This window comes from Sus scrofa, chromosome X (genome assembly GCF_000003025.6).
Source record: "Sus scrofa isolate TJ Tabasco breed Duroc chromosome X, Sscrofa11.1, whole genome shotgun sequence".
NCBI lineage: Eukaryota > Metazoa > Chordata > Mammalia > Artiodactyla > Suidae > Sus > Sus scrofa.
The window spans coordinates 15,060,496-15,078,117 of record NC_010461.5 but is presented as its reverse complement, the minus strand read 5'-3'; the positions used below and the strand labels follow the sequence as shown (position 1 = coordinate 15,078,117).

The 17,622-nt window shown below is 43.0% G+C and overlaps 1 protein-coding gene across 6 annotated transcripts in view; it reads right to left on the bottom strand.

Annotated features, from left to right (window-relative positions):
* The window catches only part of CDKL5 (cyclin dependent kinase like 5), a 238,144-nt gene that overhangs the window by 18,852 nt on the left and 201,670 nt on the right, over positions 1–17,622 (bottom strand). For 3 of the 6 annotated variants that reach the window (XM_021080550.1, XM_021080549.1, XM_021080551.1), the window contains exons 16-19: positions 13,936–14,035; positions 10,081–10,203; positions 8,788–8,907; positions 5,886–6,303 (exon numbers count right to left, since the gene is read on the bottom strand). The exons of 1 other annotated variant lie outside the window; for it this stretch is intronic. In XM_021080550.1, the coding sequence (XP_020936209.1) occupies positions 5,917–6,303; positions 8,788–8,907; positions 10,081–10,203; positions 13,936–14,035 (730 nt within the window). In that variant the 3' untranslated portion in view covers positions 5,886–5,916. Of the gene's footprint in view, positions 1–5,885; positions 6,304–8,787; positions 8,908–10,080; positions 10,204–13,935; positions 14,036–17,622 lie in introns of those variants that run through there. 2 more of the 6 variants (XM_021080552.1, XR_002340830.1) reach the window with 2 other exon arrangements.

The following is a 17,622-nucleotide window of genomic DNA, read 5'->3' as shown; positions in this document are numbered from 1 at the left end:
AGTGACCAGGGAGGAAAGAAGGAGAGGGAAAGGGACTGTGTTGACTATAAGCCATTGCATGTTTCTAGCGGAAACAGATTTTATACGAGCTTGGCTTTCCATCTCGGAAAATCGAAGCTGTTGTGGAGAACTCAGTTCTCCAGAAGGAAAAGCATCATTTTTGTTTCCCCTTGAAACTGAATACTCGGTACCTGGAGCTTTTGACAACTCTGGCTGGCGATAAACACTTTAATCCCTCAACAGGGACAAAAGTCAAGGCATCTACCTTTTCTATTCCTGGGTTTCATCTGATTAGCCCTGAAGCGGAGCACAAGGACAAACTTGTCTATGCCTGAAGTGATCAGATCAGGCTTTTGGGAATGTAAAATCCCAAACCAAAGGAAGTCCTGAGGAATTCTTAGCAGTCTGTCAAAACGGAGGGGATGGAGGAACAGATAAGGCCTCTTTCTCCCTGATACTCTGCGCTGGAAGAGGAACGAACAAGGCAACTTCTAATCTGCATACAACATGGAGACCGATTCTTAAGATTCCAAAGGAAGATCACAATATGACCCAAGGATCAAATGGGGTTCAGAGAGCTTAACCTTGTGGGTAATGAAGGGCCTCAGAAGCGATACCAGTTTCACCACCGAAGTGCTCCGGCCCTGGAAATCCAACATGGAGACTATCACAAATTTTTTCTGGCAAAACAAAAGACAAACCTCCCTCAGACTCGGGAGTAAATGGTTCATGAGTGAAACTACAAGGCAGGTCGTGATCTTATTTAGTAGCCTATAGGGAATACACAGAAAGGTGGGTCAGTGCCAGGAGGCGAAAGGTGGAGTCAGGACCAGGCCTAATACTGCTGTATGAACAAAGCACTATGGGAAATGAATATTCACATAGTAACTGACTTGGCACAAAAGTCTATGATCTGTTATAGTACATTCGATTAAAAAAGAAGAAAGAGAATAGGCTAGGGCAGCAGGCCCCCAGCTTCCTAGCCACTTTACTTCTACCACGTTGTGTGTATACAGAAAGACAGGGCGCTCATCCTGCCACAACTTCACCTTCTTGCATTTACTCACGGTTTCTAAGACAGAATTTTTTACCCAGCTGAGTCAGAGCCTCAAGATGTTCTATGTCTCAGCTGGTCAAGATACCAAAGGGAGAAATCAGAACCACTTACAAGGTTTTATTTTGTAAGCTGGCCCTTTAAGTCTCTGAGAGAACCTTCTTGTGAGATTCTGGCCCTGGGGATTAGCGACAGGACACTTAGGACATTTAGACTGTCCTTTCGGCGGTCTCTTTTAGAGAAACCATCTTTTCAAAACTGCAAATAAGTTTTCTCTGCCTACACACTTTACGAGTGATGAACTGAAGGAGGCAAGGAAATGTTTCGGTATTTTCTGACTTGGTTCGGTGTGTCATTCCACATTCCCAATTCACCCAAGTACGAGTCCACGGATCTTCAGGCTCGCGAGGAGCTCGCTATCCCACTGTAATGCAGGAGGCAACAAACTGCTCGGTATAAAAGCAGTGCTCTCCAGAAACAATGTTCTGACCAGGAGAGAATACGCAGATTTCCGAGTCCCAGCTGAGCTCTAGGAATAAGTCGCAACGAGCCATTGCTCTTGCTAAAAGTTGAGTCACCACCAGGACCTAGGTGAAGAGAAATGGACAGAGCCTTCTCCACACTTGAAAAGTAATCCTCTGGCCTTGGAAAAAAAAAAAAAGTTGTACACTTATGAGTCATTCTCAATATATAGCTAGAAGAAAATAAATGGCTTTTTTTCCCTTATTTACTCTAAAAACTAGTTTAAGAAGTGAGGGTACTATGACGTTAACTAAGAAGTGCTGAAAAGGGAAGGTGGGATCGTATTTCGTAGCAAAGCCCACTCATTTTCAGGTTAGGAACATGCTAAACTGGCTAACTCTACAACCACAACGTACTGTATAATACATGACGTGACTAGAAACTAACCAGCACGGCTCTGAGCTTAGAATTAAAGTACAACTGCATACGGTGAATCTTAAAGCGTGTTTGAAAACAGATTTCACCAACGCGTACGGCGCAGATACTCCTAGAACAGCCACCTCATGACCACCAACTAAGAGTTTTTAGCTTCTCATCGGTCCATCATATGCCAATATTTGTAAAGATCCATTAAATGACTTGAATAAGAAAACAAAGGCATTTTCTTTTAGGAGACACAGCTAAAAGCCATGGATGCCTTTGAGCAGTTGGTAAAAATCATGCCAATCTGCCAGGCTGCCGCTGCTTGCTTCTAAGCAGAAGCCGCATGGCTGTATGAAAGCTTTTCTAAGGAGGCTGACCTAGAATTTAAGTTCTTAAACACCTATAAAGTGACTCTGGTCTCCTCCCAAAGGAAACACCTTTTAGCAGGCCCAAGATAATAGAAACCAACGATAGGATTCCAAGGATTTAAGAATGGTGGCAGAAGACGCTAAGAGAATGCGAAGCTAAAGAATTCATACCTCTAGTTTTGCAGCCTGCAGAGAAGCAGGGTGGAGCCAAGCTCTGCAGACTGGTGCGCGTGGACTATGGCGGAGCAGGGTTTCTCAACTACAGCGCTACTGACATTTGGGGCTGAATCGCTGTTCGAGGGGCAGCGGGGGGCGGGGAGAGGGGGAGGGAGTCCTGTGCATGCAAGATGTTCAGCAGCATCCCTGGCCTCTACCTATTCGATCCTGGTAGCACAACCCCGCCCCCGATTGTGACAACCAAATATGTTTTCTGCCATTGCCAAATGCCCCAGGAGACCCTGGGTCGAGAACCACTGCTGGAGAAATAACTCACTTGAGTCCCTCTGCACGGAGCACTTGTTGCCTTGGGCTCTGGAGAGGCTAAACCTCAGATCAAGACCAAACAAGGTTCAGTAAAAGTCTGTTCAGAATGTCTGAGAAGAAAAACGAGGATGGCAGTAAAGTAAAAGCAGAAAAAGAGCCAAGCAGAGTTTCTTTTCGAGAGATCAGCGATAACCTCCATCAGACAAAGCAATTCATAAGCCTTCACTGACGCCTTTTTTATCCTTGAGGAAGTTAGGGCAGATACTAGCACACGGATATCCTACCTTCCCTCCCTAAAGCCAACACAGACTTGCGTGACTTTAAGCCAAGTCCTTCATCGTCACAGATGGCAATCTTTGCGAGGTCAATAATTCATCCACCGGAGGAAAACAAGTGAAAAGCTAAGAGAGGGCTCATTAGATTTGAGAGAAAACGTTACCATTCCCCTCTGCGAGCGGGAAGAGAACTATACATGCTAGAAATGCGGATTGTAGTTCACGTAACAGCTTACTGAGGTCAACGAAGGGCAGCATGGACACAAGCGGAGAAGAGGATAAAAGAGCTACCTCAAAAACACTAGGTGAAAACATCGCAGATATTTTCTGGCTCAAATCTGGGAATGTACGAAAAGTATGTATTGACTCTTCATCAGTTAGGTTTACTTTGCTCTAGGTAGAAGGCAATTATTCTAGCCCTTCTTTGAAGAACCATCACGAATATAAATGTTCTGCAGACCTCTGAGATCCCAGTGTTAGCAAGGATGAAAACATGGGAAACCAGCCCCTAGGTGACGACGAGCCGCAAATGCCACAGCATGGCAATGTGACTGCGCAGTTCCTAAGCGCACGGCACAGTGAGAAGTCTTTCCGGAGGAAAAAAATGGAGTTTCTGGTTTGCAAGGGGGAATACAAGGTACGGACCGAGTTTAAAAAAGAAGAGTTACACACCCTTTTAGAGTCATTAGTATCCAGGCAAAAACTGCTAAGGGTCCATGTCACTATATATAACTGAGCAGCTGCCTGGAAAAAGCCAGAATTCAGAGCTACTCACACAGCACTGAACTGGTGAAAGCAGTAAGATATAAAAAGAACTGAAGAGCATGCAAACTATTGGTTTGAATCAAATTGTTTCAATGATAGTACCCAGTTGAGTTTCATTTTAGTGCCTATTACACTTCTTAAAATTAAATTAAAAGCACCTTAAAATGACCTCTATATATATCAATACACATCATTATAGTAGTTATATAAAAATGCAATATCACACAATTTAAGCTTCAGATAAACTAAGACCTCTTTCTTTATAATCTTCATAATCATCAGAGCTATGAGTCTTAACATCTTGGGGGAGGGGGAACAGTAACTCAGCACATTTCACTTGGAGCTGACTTGATTCAGGGGCTGACACTCTCAGAATCCTGGGACAAGTGATAAATACTGAGAAGGTACCTCTTGGGGTGGAAGGGGGCATCTCTAAAAGTATTATTGCTACAAGACTACTTCCAAAAATCTAATACTCTTGATGAATGATGGTGTTGGGGTGATTTCTGTCAAGGACGGCCCAGAGACATGGGGCTATAAAACCCTTGGGGGCCAAAGGCCTTGACGATACTCGGGAATATCTTGGGAGCTGAAGGAGATCAAACGAGGGAAGGAGATAAGTCCTGTTCTGATCGAGTGCGCGCACACGCGTGTGCGCGTCTATCGACGTACGTGATAACCTTGTTATAAATGGACAGTCCCAGGAAGATGAGTATAGCAATTTCCTCTACATCTGGAATTGCTTCAGGAGCCTTTTAAATATACAGGCAAGAGCAATAAGAGAAAAAGCATTTAGTAGAAACGCCACACATGTATTCACACCCTACCAGCCAAGAGTCTCCAATACAGTGCACAGGATTCAGGAGCATAGAGCTGGTTTTTGCAAGATCTGCAGACAAGATGCCTCTTATAACCTCGCAACTAGGAATGTTCACCGGCACATCTTTGGTCTACGCTCTACACTGCTGCTAAGTACAAGAGCACATTCTCTCTACCAAGACCCATGCGTAACCCTGGATCTGTTCTCCCCTCAGGTGCAAGGAACGTCTCTGGACACGAACGGAAGCCGGCTGTGTGAGGACGGAGACAGGCCTGCTGGAGTTCTCACTGCCCTAGCCAACTTTCTTCCCCTGCGGGTTCGGAAGGAGATGCTGCATCTCGTCTGCTACCAGGGATCGCGTCTAGAAGCTGCTGCTGGGGCCTGAAAGCTGAGCAAGGTTGCTACCGTTACAGTCTCGTATAGCTGCGATTCAACTCCCTTGCTTAGAAGTATAATACTCATCACTTCATATCACAAATGTAGAAAAATATGGCAGATAGTGTCATAACGATACTTTCTTTAAATGATTATATTTATAAAACAGACAGATTATTTACCATATATATTTATATATAGAATAAAATACTCCTGATGCAATATATAAATGTTACTGTTTAGTTTTTATAGAAACTACTGTAGCTGTCCCACTGCTTCACAATGTTCCAAACAGCTCAAAATAACTTTACATCGAACAGAAAAGGTATGATTCTAACAGTACAATATTAATTAATTATAAATAAATGTTACAAACCCTATCAAATATGGAAGTTTAGAAAACAATTTAAGACATACAGTTATTCATCTGCTAACCCTTCAAAGGGATACGCTTGGATTACAATAAACCCCACATTTAGTCTAGGCAGAAAAAAATCTGTGGTAAGGACATCAGTCAACACCAATTTTTCCATCCCTTGCAGTGCCAGAACACAGCCTGGCTTTCTCGAGTTCAACCGCAATTGCACTAAAGGTGGACCGTTAGGGGGAGAACCTAGCGAGCACGTCTTCTTCCTCCGTGGCACCCTATCCATCCTCACACAAGACCCGCGGGGGCTGGCGATCCCTAAGGAACTCCTGGGGCTCTAAGATCCCTGACTAGCATTTGTGGCCGTGAGGAGCCAGCTGGCTCCGCACATACAATATTGCACACACCTTCATAAAGCTGAAAATACTGGCTTACCACCCTGGCCCAGCCCACTCCCCTCCCCTCCCGCCCCCTCCCCCCTCCCCCCACCGGATTGTCCCTTCCCCCCCCCGCCCCAGCACACATTACAAGGCTGTCTCTTTTAAATCATTCAGATTTGGCATTCGGGACCGATTTGTTCTGTTATAAGGGTGCCCATTTGGCCCACTCTTGGCACCCAGCTGTTCAGAGTAGGAAGGCCCCTCTGTGGCACTCCGGGTCACAGAGGACACATGCCAACCAGGGTCCATCTGACCTGGCAGCTGGAGGGCTGGCCTGCCCTTTGGTGTTGGCTCCTGCCGGATATTACTGCTCCCGCCAGACGCCTGGCTCAGGGGGTGAATCCGAATTTCTGAGAAGGAATTTTTGGCTTGTTGAGTTGTTAAGGGCTGGAAGCGGGGGTCTGAGGAAGCCGGGTGATTTGAGGCTGAAGAGAGATGTAACAGCTTGCGCAGCGATTTTAATGGCTGGCTCTGAAAGAAAAGATGAGGGTGCACGGAGGATTTAATTTAAAGGAGCCTTGGAAGCCGGGAGGAAACAGAGAAGAGATCTGAGATGACTGCGTGGAGCCAGGCACGGTGGGTGTGGGGAAGGAGAGGCTAGTCCAGCCTTATCTGTTCTTTTGTTTTTTTTCAGACAAGACTGAAGTTATTTTTCTTTAATGAAAAAGCCTAGAGATGTAGAAGAAATCTAGAGCTGGTGTGGTGGCCGATCAAAGGCTTAGGCACCTTCGATTTGGCTGCATCCCGTCCTTATGGGGGCGGGGCGGGGGGGGGGGCGTCTCACGCCTCAACCAGCCGGAGGAAGCCAAAGAAGGATATGCCTCTCCCTTTTGAGAAGACTTCCCAACGGCTCCACAGAAAGCTGCCAATTTCACCGGCCAAAATCCAGCCTTTCCACCATGTCTAGCTGCAAGAGGAACTGAAAAACTGTAATGTTTCCATAGGTAACAACATACTGGGCTGGCAACTGCATATCCTCTTCTGTTCTATCGCCCTCTCCCTTGACGCTCACTGCAAGAGCCCAAGGTTCTCTGTCTGCACTTGACCTTTTTTTTTGGTTTTTCATGTTATAAAAAAGAGAAATAAGCAGAAGCCCCACAGACTCAAACACACTTCGCTCACAGGAGGCCTTGGATGCCTCACATGGGCTCACGGCTTCCCGGTCTGGGTCTGGGCCCCGGGGGGTGTCGCACTGTGGAGGGGGGCTTCCAGGCAGGAGAGAAGGCCCTAGAAGCCATCTGCCCCAAGGGTTCCTCACTGAAGAAGGCCACTCCCCTCTCCTCTTTGTAGGACATGAGAGGGTCAGCATCGGAACAGGCCCGCGAAAACGCCCAGCCGTTCAAGGCCCTCACCGACGACCCTGGCCCCTGGGCGGCAGCCCTAGCCCGAGACACCTCTGGCTGCCAATCCTCAAGGGCCTTGAGGCATCGAGGGCTTATTAGCAAAGTACAATTTGATAATCTCAAGAAACACTAAAGAGTCGAAGAACAGGGCATTGAAATCCAGGGGCCACGGCTCAGGCACTGACTCAGGGAGAAATGGCTCCTGGCGGAGCGTCCTCCGCGGCCATCCCGGAGTCTCTCCAGAAAAGCTGCGTGGTGCCCGTGGGAGGCGCACACTGCCAGTGCTCCCAAGTGCGCTTTTCGTTGTTTTTTCATGGAATTGCTACAACAAGGCAGTGAGATTCCTGGAGATTTTTACAGCCCTGACCACATGGAACTATTTAACAATCACAATAGTTCAGATGGAGAGATAAAGTTACTTGAAAAGAGCTTCTTGGCAAAAGAAGTGGTTACACAAACAAGGTTCTAAAACCTCATACTCTCTCTCTTTTTTGGAAAAATAAATTAGGACTAGAACTTCAGGCCCTGCTACTCAGAGCTCTGGGATCGTAGTCTGAATGCACATTCCAGAGATGGGACATCTGGCTCTCGATGCCCTCTTTGCTCCCCAGCCTATATTCTGTTAGAAGCAGAAAATTTAAGCGGCTGGGCAAATACCATCGAACTTTGGGGAACTCCTCTCAACAGTTCTAAGTTACAGCTTTTAGTTAGAGAGAGTAAACTATAATCCTATAAAAATAGATCCTTCACCTCCAAATCACAGAAACCTGTGGTCACGTACAGGCGCAAGGAACCCTAAGCCTCAAAAGCTCATGAGGGTTGTCAGAAATTACAGTAGAGAGGAAAAACAGATTTATAAAATAGTGAAAACAATGAAAACCAGTCAGATTATGTTACTATGCTCATTGTGGGAGACGGTTAAGATACAGTATTTGAACATTTCCAATCAAAATAGTTTGTTTAAAGGAGATAAAAGCTCAGTTACCTGAAAAATTTATGGACTCGGTTTCTGCTTATTCCCTCATTATGGCAGGGAAACCTGACTATAGATACAACTGCTAATATGCAGCTCCTAATGCGGGATGTTTGCCAGTTTTCTATCAAAGCCAGTATGGATTTCAACAGTCTCCCAAGAAAGCTTATCCTAGCTGTGGTACAAGCTGTAGTTTGCATGCCACCACCCTTAAAGAGCACTTAGCTTTCCCACTACTTCCTCTTACGCGCCTCTATCTTTTACGGCACACTTCACTTTTGACCATGAATTATGGATGTGTATGGATCTTCTCTTTCTCCGAGGCTGCAGGGTTTCTGGGGGCTGGAACCGTGTCTTATTCATTCCCCTTAATCGTCACGCCTCCCCCTACCCGCCCCGGCCCAACTGGGAAGACTCATGGAAGCTCCCCGTCCCCCCAGTTGGACACAGGTCACTGAAGCATGATTCATTCATCTGGACTCCCAAGATGCATCTGGCTATCACTGAGGGTGTACTCTGGGGAGACTCTCAGCCTTGCTGTAACACTGAGAGGCTAAATTTCGCAACCCTGCCCTCCCCTCAGGAGAGACCGGTCACTGCAGAGTCTGAGAGTCTAGGAGTGATGCAGGCACCACTCACTTGGGTCTGTAGATCAGAGATCTTCTCAGGACGCCACTCCTTTGGTCTGCTGCTCGGGGTGCTAGCAGAGTGAATGGCTTTCTGTAATGTCAGAAGATCAGGGCCATCAGAATTGGGCACCTAGAGCAGAATATGGACAAGGATTCAATAAGCACACCAGCAAGCCTAATTAGGCTACGCAACCACACCCAAGAGGAGAACAAAAGCAAATCAAACCAAACCGAAACTCGACCCCCTCCCCTCCAAAGAAAAGACTTAATAAGAAAAGAATCCCAAACTTCTCCCAGTGTTCACAATGCAAGTGATGCTAGTTAAAAGTTTGCTGCCCTTTTAATAATTTTCCCCGCACTAGGAAAAATTGGCAGATGTCATGCAACTTTGTTAAACCTCAATCCTTAAAGCATTCCCATGCTGTTAGTTTTAGTCGCTGTAAGAGAGAGCAGTTAAATTGGGCTGTTCCAGGAATTGCTGTCGTATCCTCATTCCATATTGCAGTTAGGTTATGAACCAGTTCAATAAAACAAAAATTTGTTCCTGCTGGGAAAATGATCCAAACACTGTATTTGGTGGTGCCAAAGAAGTCTAGCAGGCTTTCAAGGATAGCAAAGTGAGAAAGTATGGTTTGAATCATATTCCCAAGACACTACCCAGTAAATCTGGGTCTAGCATTATGCACAATGAAAACGCTGGAGATTTTGCCACAAATTCCAGATGAATGCAATTGATCCATTCACCGATTTTGGTGAACACAGGAGAGTAAAGCCAAATGCCAAGCAAAAGCCCTGGCCTTAAACTAAGTGACCAGCAAAAGCTAGAGCCAGGCAAGGAAAGAGCAAATCACCAACTAATAAAAGCTGTTTTTTCATGGAGCCTGCAAGCTCACTCAATTTGGTCAATTCAACTTGGTTTCAAAGAAACAAACTGCCAACCAAGTGTTAACAAACTTTGTGAGCCAAACGAAAAGACATTTGTTAATTGTAAACGTTAATTGAATTCTTTACAGGAAATAAGGGATTTTATGAATACTGTCGGCCAACAACTGGCTAATCAGACAACCCAAACTAGCCTTTCACTAGTTTGTTTAACAGCCTTTTATGCTTCAACCTCCTTAACTGATTCAGAAAATCCAGAATGTCAAAGAATTTACATCTCAGTGAATTTATGGAACTGGCTCAGGTACTTAACTAGCACAAAGAGAATATGACCCCATGAAAATAAAAGACATGCTGTTGTCATCAGTAAAACAAGTTTACTGGAGCAGTTTTCAGGGCTACCATACGTAAAAATGGGTACCATAGGTGGAGTGACTACAGGAAGCTTTTTCAAAGAAGAACTATGCTTTAAATGATTCTTTGAATTAAAAAGAGGAAAGAGGGATTTCTTGATGCTTGGATTCTCCCCGTTGGTGGAATCTGTCTGCAATATAAGATACAAATAAACTAATTGCCAAGGAAAAAAAAAAAAAAAAAAAAAAAAGGTGTTTCTATTGAAACTCCTAGCCCTTGAATGCTCTCAAATTGTTAAATATTAACAGTCACTGGAAGAATCTCTGTGCTGTGTGTGCATTGAGAGAGGTTCTGCGTCATTTCTCACCTGGACACGAAGATGCCAATAATGCAAATTCAAGACATGCATAAACTTCTATGTATATAAAGATCATTCGGACAAGGATCAATACCTATAGCAGGAATGGCTCTAGAGACCTACACACATATATTCACACTAAGCTTACAAAACACTTACGGATTTATTTGTTTAGTATCAGAAATACGATTGTTATAAAGAATTGGGTTTCAAGAACTATTGATGAACTTCAATGTTTTCCTAAGTGCCAGAGGGGACTTAAGCAACTACATAATCTACCATGTAATGTGCCTATTAGGAAAAGAGAAAAAGATAACCGCAAAGCCTTTTGCACGTGGTCAACTCCTGAATGAGCAAACATCACTTAGAAGAGGAATATCAGTCCTGCAGGATTCTACTGCTGAGGAAGAAGCCTGTTTCTATGCTGTGAGAAATATTCACCCCATGGACGATAGCTGGCACAATTCAGAATACGCCAGAAGAGTGAAGAAAACGGAAAGTTCAATCTTTAAACTGAAGCATGATTACCAGTTGAGATACTAGCTAACTAGGGTACAATTACCAAGTTGGCAAAGTCACCATATGCTCTGAGGGCTTATGTAACTCTCTGAATGTGAAACTGAAGCCAGATTTCCCAAGGCGGCTTCCAGATTTGCTCGAGTCAAAGCAGGCACCTTTACAATACAGAATGATTTTTTGGCGCTGCTTTCCCCTGTCAGGGATGTTGCAATGGTCAGAGAAACAGCATGTACATGAAGATGTTCAGATCATCTTTTGCAGGTGTGTATGAAGACATGTGAGTCCAAGAGCCCATAAGCTTTCCTAACTCCCATGACAGGGATCCAGGGAGAGTTTAACTTGCATGGCTGAGGAAGCCACAAGAGAGCTCTCAGAACAAGCAGCCGGAGGCGCTCCACACACGTGGGCCTGTGGCGGGGACAGGGACTGGGCCTGGCTGGGAATCAGTCAGGAGAACCAGTCAGGAGAACCCACCTCCAGTTCTGCTGACTGGTGGTGCAACTTTGGGCAGGTCACATTTGCCTGCCAGTTCTTATATTAGCAAAATGAGGGGTTATGCTAGATTTAGGGCCCACAGAGGCTTCTCTCTGTACACTAGGTATCGGATTTCCATTCTGTTCAGTCTTATGAAAAGGACACAATGCTTTAAATCTAAGTTCATTTACCTCATTTCCTTTTACTGAATTCTAGAGAGTGAAGAAAAGTTAACTAATACTGTTCCAGGGCTAATCTGAAGGAAGCAGAGAAAATACAATGTCAGGCTTGGGAGCCTGAGGTCGGCCAGGATACACTTTGCTGAGTGCTTTCTGGAAATCCTACTCTAGATACCAAAGTCCTTTAAACACTTTTTCCTCTTTATTTTTTTGGCTGCGCCTGTGGCATGTGGAAGTTCCTGGGCCAGGGATCGAACATGTGCCATAGCAGTAACCCAGGCAACGGCAGTGACAACACTGGATACTTAACCCACTGCACCACAAGGGAACTCCCATTTTCCCCCTCGTTTAATGAAAAAAAGGCAGAAGAATAAACAACTTTTGGTGTGGAAGCCTTAAGTCATTGCTACCTGTGCACTACTTTATATATCAAAAATGAAATGTAAGGAAACCTAAAAAAATCATAAGTTCAAGTGGAGAGGATGTTAGAGAATAGTAAATTTCCTGATTACCCTACTCTACACCATTTAAGCATCGAAAATTTGAAGCAGATCCTAAATAATAGCCAGTCAACATGTACGTGCTTGACTCATGCCTTGGTGAGCCACATGTTTAATGCTGGGCTAAGGCAGATATCAAAGGCTAAATCCATACACAAAACATCTTCGATTCCTTGGTCTTTGCTACTTTCTTCTACTTACCCCACAATGGCTATGGGCCTGAGGTTAAGAAAACAACCTCAAAACAGAAGTAACAGTGGTTAGGAAAGGTAGTCTAAGTTTAGCGTCCATGATGGATAAATGTGTTCCATAGATGATGATAAAACTTTTATTAGCACTTGACATATTTTAAGCTTCTCTACTTTAAATCAGGTCTACTTTGTTCGTCTAAATAGTATACGTAGTTAATAACTGACTAAGTGACATTTTGATTGGACCTTCTACTTTGAGTTTCAGTGAAAGACAGTTTTTTTTCCCCCTAATGAACATTTCAGGAATATTATGCAGCCATTAATATGAAGATAAGAAAATGTGTGTAGTAACACACATATTCTGTGTATGTGTAACAGAAATACTAATAAAGAGCCAGGATACAAAACTGTACTAGAATGACTACTATTATTTAAAACACACTAAAAAACCCACCTTCCTTCCACAAACATGGGCAGAGGCTAAAAAGCTAGGAGGAAATATACCAAAATCCTAATACGAGTTGTTGATAGGGTGGTGAGATTAGAAATGATCAATTTTTCCCTCAATGTTTCGGCACTGAACTCATATTTATGCTCTGAGATCACAAATTTAACAAACACGCAAGTGAAAGAGTAATTTACAAACGTAATCTAGGAAACGCTCTGTTAATATTTCTAGAACATGTGTGAAATCCTTACTTCAAGTATTATAGTCTTTGTTACTATCATCTATCTCATCTTTACTTACCACTGACTCATAATCCTAGACTTTTCAAAATGGAACGGACTTCACAAACAGTGAGTCTAATCTACTCATCTTAAGAGATGAAGTCCAGCTGAGCAGGCCATTTTGATTATACCTTTTTCCTTTTTAAATAAATGAGAGTCAGTCATGCACGAAATAAAACTAGAAACAAAATAATTTAAAATGTCTGACTCAACCTTGTCTAGTCTCAAAGGTGTTAAAAAGCAGAGGAGGAAGCAGGCCTCATGTGGGTGAAAATGCTCCTGCTGGCCTGGAGGCCTGGCTTCCCTGTGTTTTCTCACGTCACCAACCAGCAGAATCCTTGCCTGAATGGTTCAGGGATGTGATGTACACGGTTCCATGCAGCCAGCCCTTGGTTCGGGCAGAGGGCTCCCAGGAGATGAGACTCGTTCCATTGCACAGTTCAGTCACAAGATAAACATGTCTCCCTACTAAAGCAAGCCCTGAAATGTCAAATACTAGCTCCTGTCTGCGACTATGCAGCCCAGAAATGCACTTGGCAACATGCGGATGGGATAACCAGCCAGGGGAGAATAACGAACGATGTTAGTTCAGAATTTCAAGATTTAAACCAAAACCAGAACCATTTCCTAAATTTTCACATATCTTTAACCCCCAGAGAGAAATAAATCCTGTAGCTCCATAGTTTTTACAAGAATATAAATCCACATGGATGTTCATTAAGACAGGGTTAAAGTGTTCTCTTTCATCCAAATTAAATTTCTTCTATTCCTGGAGATTCTGTTGAATCTAGAAAAGACTCTGTGAGAGGAGGATAGTTGTATAGAATTTGAGAAAGAAACATATACAGTATATGCACATCAAGTTTCAGTAAGAAAACAATTCACTTTGATTGCCACATAGAAAGTGTAAAGTACCCACAGACTAACGTGGACTCGTATGCCACTGTAAATAGAAATTGGCCATCTACTTACTGTTTGAGATTTCTTCTTTTTCTTTTTCATTGACCTGAAAAAACCTTGTTTTTCCTTTTCCTTGAGTTGTTCAGAATGACTAATGTTTTCGGGACTTTTCCTAAATGGGAAGACATTTTTATCATATTGATCTTTCAATCATTCTCCTGCCATTATATGACAAATATAATGAAGACTAAAAATGCATGACACCAGGTTCAAATAGCCATGAAGAATCAAGCACATAGGTAAAGAGCCTCTAAAAAGCACACAAGGAACTGCATCTAATCAACCATGGTTAATGATTAGCTTTTGGCAAAGGCTCATTCGAACTAGCAATTTGAGCATTATTACAAATGATCTGTAACTGTGCTGTGGGACCATTTTCATGCTGCCGAAAACCTCAAAATTAAGAGTCTGAAAAGCACATGGTTTGAAGGATGCCTTCCTTTTCTGTAACCCTCTGAGGGAAACATTTTTGGCATCTTCGTTTCTCTATTTCCCTTTTAAAACCAGCTTAACAAATACGTTATTAGTGGCTTGCCAAGGTACTGAACATTTAAAAAAAAAAAAATCAGTGCTGCTACAGAAATTTTATAAATAAAAGTAAAATTTGCCTGAAACTGGAAAATTCCTTTATAAAAATCATTTATTTATTAAAACTAAATAAAAAAGAGATAAAGTAAGGGAAAATGGGAACAGGATGAATGCTTTTTTTTAATACAAAGCACTTCTCTGGAAAAAAATCTCCTAACTGAAAATAGTGACATTATGCTTCATCCCACTGACAGCACCAGCTATTTTAATACAAATAGCAGATAATAAAAGAAAGCAAACAAAGCACCTTAGCCCCAAGAAGTTGACTAGTTGTATATTAACAGAGGCCCTGTATTAATGTAATTTATAGTCTTTAAAAAACAACTCAAAAGTGTTATTCTTGAAAAAGGTACATTCCATGAGCCCTATTTTGAATTTGAACATCTAGATGACTAGGGAAAACCATTTTCTCAAATGACTGAATTCCTTCTATTAGCTGTTCCCTAAAATCAAGAGTAAAAGCATTAACGGTAACAAATTCATATCTATAGTTTTAGAATATTGAACAGTGAAGTTCTCAGAACAGCTAAAAAAAAAAAAAAAAAAAATGAGCAAACCAGCATCCTTTACTTGATTAAATCTGTGTGAAGGAGGGAAGCATCTCTTATAAACTATTACAGACCCACATGATGGAAAATACCACGAAGCTATTTTAAAAAATCACATCGCCAAAGAATTTTCACTAAGACGAAGGAATAGTCAAACTACAATACTAAATGAAAACAACAGGATTCAAAACTTTAGTCTATATGAGCCCAACTGTATCTTTTTTAGACAGGGATTTATGTGTATACTTAACACATATTTTTTAAAAAGCAGGAAGAAAACTTTAAAAAATCTTAGTTATCATCTCTGGATAGTAGGATTACTGATTTATTGTTACTTCTTTTTAATTTCAACAACAAACATGCACTACAGATACAACAAAAAGGTTTTACAAACCACAGAAAATGTGTTTAAAAGCGCCAAGAACTCAAGATCAAAGACAACAAGGGAAATAGAGCAAAAGAGAAAGAGACAAAAAACAAAAAGTAAAAAGGAGCAATAGTCATTTCTTCTTAAGTGTTTAGCCTAAAAGTTAATGGAAATACCAAGGAAGTAAAAACATGTACTGTCGGCTCAAGGGTTCCTGAAACTCTTTTAGGATCTGTGATTTTAAACCTCACTGAGAGAGTTCTAAGTTCTGAAGTTAAAGTTTTTGTTTTTGTTTTTTGCTTTTTAGAGCTGCAGCATATGGAGGTTCCCAGGCTAGGGGCTGAATCTGAACTGTGGCTGCCAGCCGACGGCCACAGCCACAGCAACGCCAGATCCGAGCCTCGTCTACAACCTACTCCACAACTCACGGCAACACCCGATCCTTAACCCACTGAGTGAGGCCAGGGATTGAACCCACATCCTCATGCATACTAGTCGGATTCGTTTCTGCTGTGCCACAACGGGAACTCCCGAAGTTAAAGCTTTGCAATACAACACAAGCAATAAAAATTTAGTGTTGGAACTCAGAATAACGAATGCATTTACAATTTTGAAAGCTAGGAAACTTTAGCCATCATGGAATGGGAGAATGGGAGACAGTTAAAGACTCTTTAAACTCAGTGTTGCAATGCTGGGGAAAACACACACATCCTAACGACAGACTGGGCTTATGTGGTCAAAGTTTTTATGGACAAGTACTTTTGAGATTAAGGACATGAAACTCTCCCATGGGACCTAAAGACAGACTGCCCTAAACTAAATTCCAGGCCATAGCATTCAGTTAGAGGAGGGCTCTGGAGAACACAGCAGAACAGTGTACACAGTCTGCTGGAATCACAAAGCACAGCTCTTAGGATTGGAAGGAACCACAGAGAGCATCTAGTCCAACCAGTGATACTATTCCTAATGTTCTATAACTTGCAAAAGTTAAAGAATTCTATGCTTATGTCCTTCCATAATGGAGGTTACACATAATCTAGAAGCACACCAGAGTATTCAGATTAACGGGTAGAAGTTTCTACTAATCAGAATTACAGTCTAACAAAATCTCAGAGGTCTGTCGAGGGTAAGCAGTGACAGTGCTTTCTGCCAACCCAGGCATTCTTTAAGGGGACACATTCGTCGTGACCATAAGCTCAAGGCAGGAATGGGTGTTACTATAAGGATGTTCATATTGGCATGAGAGGAAGGAAAGGCTTGCGATACTAGTCCTAGGAGGAGCAGGATTTGGGTGGGAAGAAGCATGTGTCCAGTAAAATAAAAGTGAGAGGATGGGGGGTGGCGATGGGTGTTCAAAGAAAAGAAGAAGCGGGGCAAAAAGCCCAGCGTTTGCAGTTCCTTATGTCCCCAAAACATAGAAGATGGATCAAAGATTCTCTGCAGGGTCTTTTCAGAAGCACTGGATAAACTGGAGCCCAGGGGGAAAGGAGAATGATGAGGACTATATTCTCAAACTGGAGCTGAAGAGAGGCAGTGGGGCCTAGATCCAGGTGGAAAAAAATTCCAGGGGCCAAAATAGAAAAGGAAATACATTGCTCTTGAATTAGAGGATAAAAGCGAGGAGTAAAGCATGGGTGTGCAAGCATCACACAAGACACAAAAGGAAGTCAGAGAGAAAGAAAGAGTGCCAGTGGGAGAGAGAAAGAGGGAGAGGGGAAAACAAACAAACAAACAAACAAACAAACAAAAAACAGACAGAGGGAGAAGCAACATAGAAACATACACATTTATAACCAGTAATGCACCCAATGGGTAGGAGTGAGCACCATGATTTAGTCTCATTTGTGAATTCTGGACCCTGCAATTGAGTCTACCTGGTATGGCCAGGAGTTGTGTGCTGAGCTGAGCTGAGCTAACTAACTGTATAGGCAACTCAGGGGTTCCAGAGGAGCAGCATAAGGGAAGGGCAAGTGGGTGATTGCAGCAATCTCGGGGACAGAAGCTTTGAGAAGGACCACCCAGCTAGTCACCTGGCACATTATCCAGGGCTGGAAAAAAAAGCAGAGGGGCTGGAGGCAGCAAAGATGATGGGGGAGAATGTGTGTGCGCACGCGTGGTGGGCAGTGACAATAACAGTCTCCTTACCGAACAGTCATGGACTCAAACATTATCTACCATACGAGCTACTATTTCCAT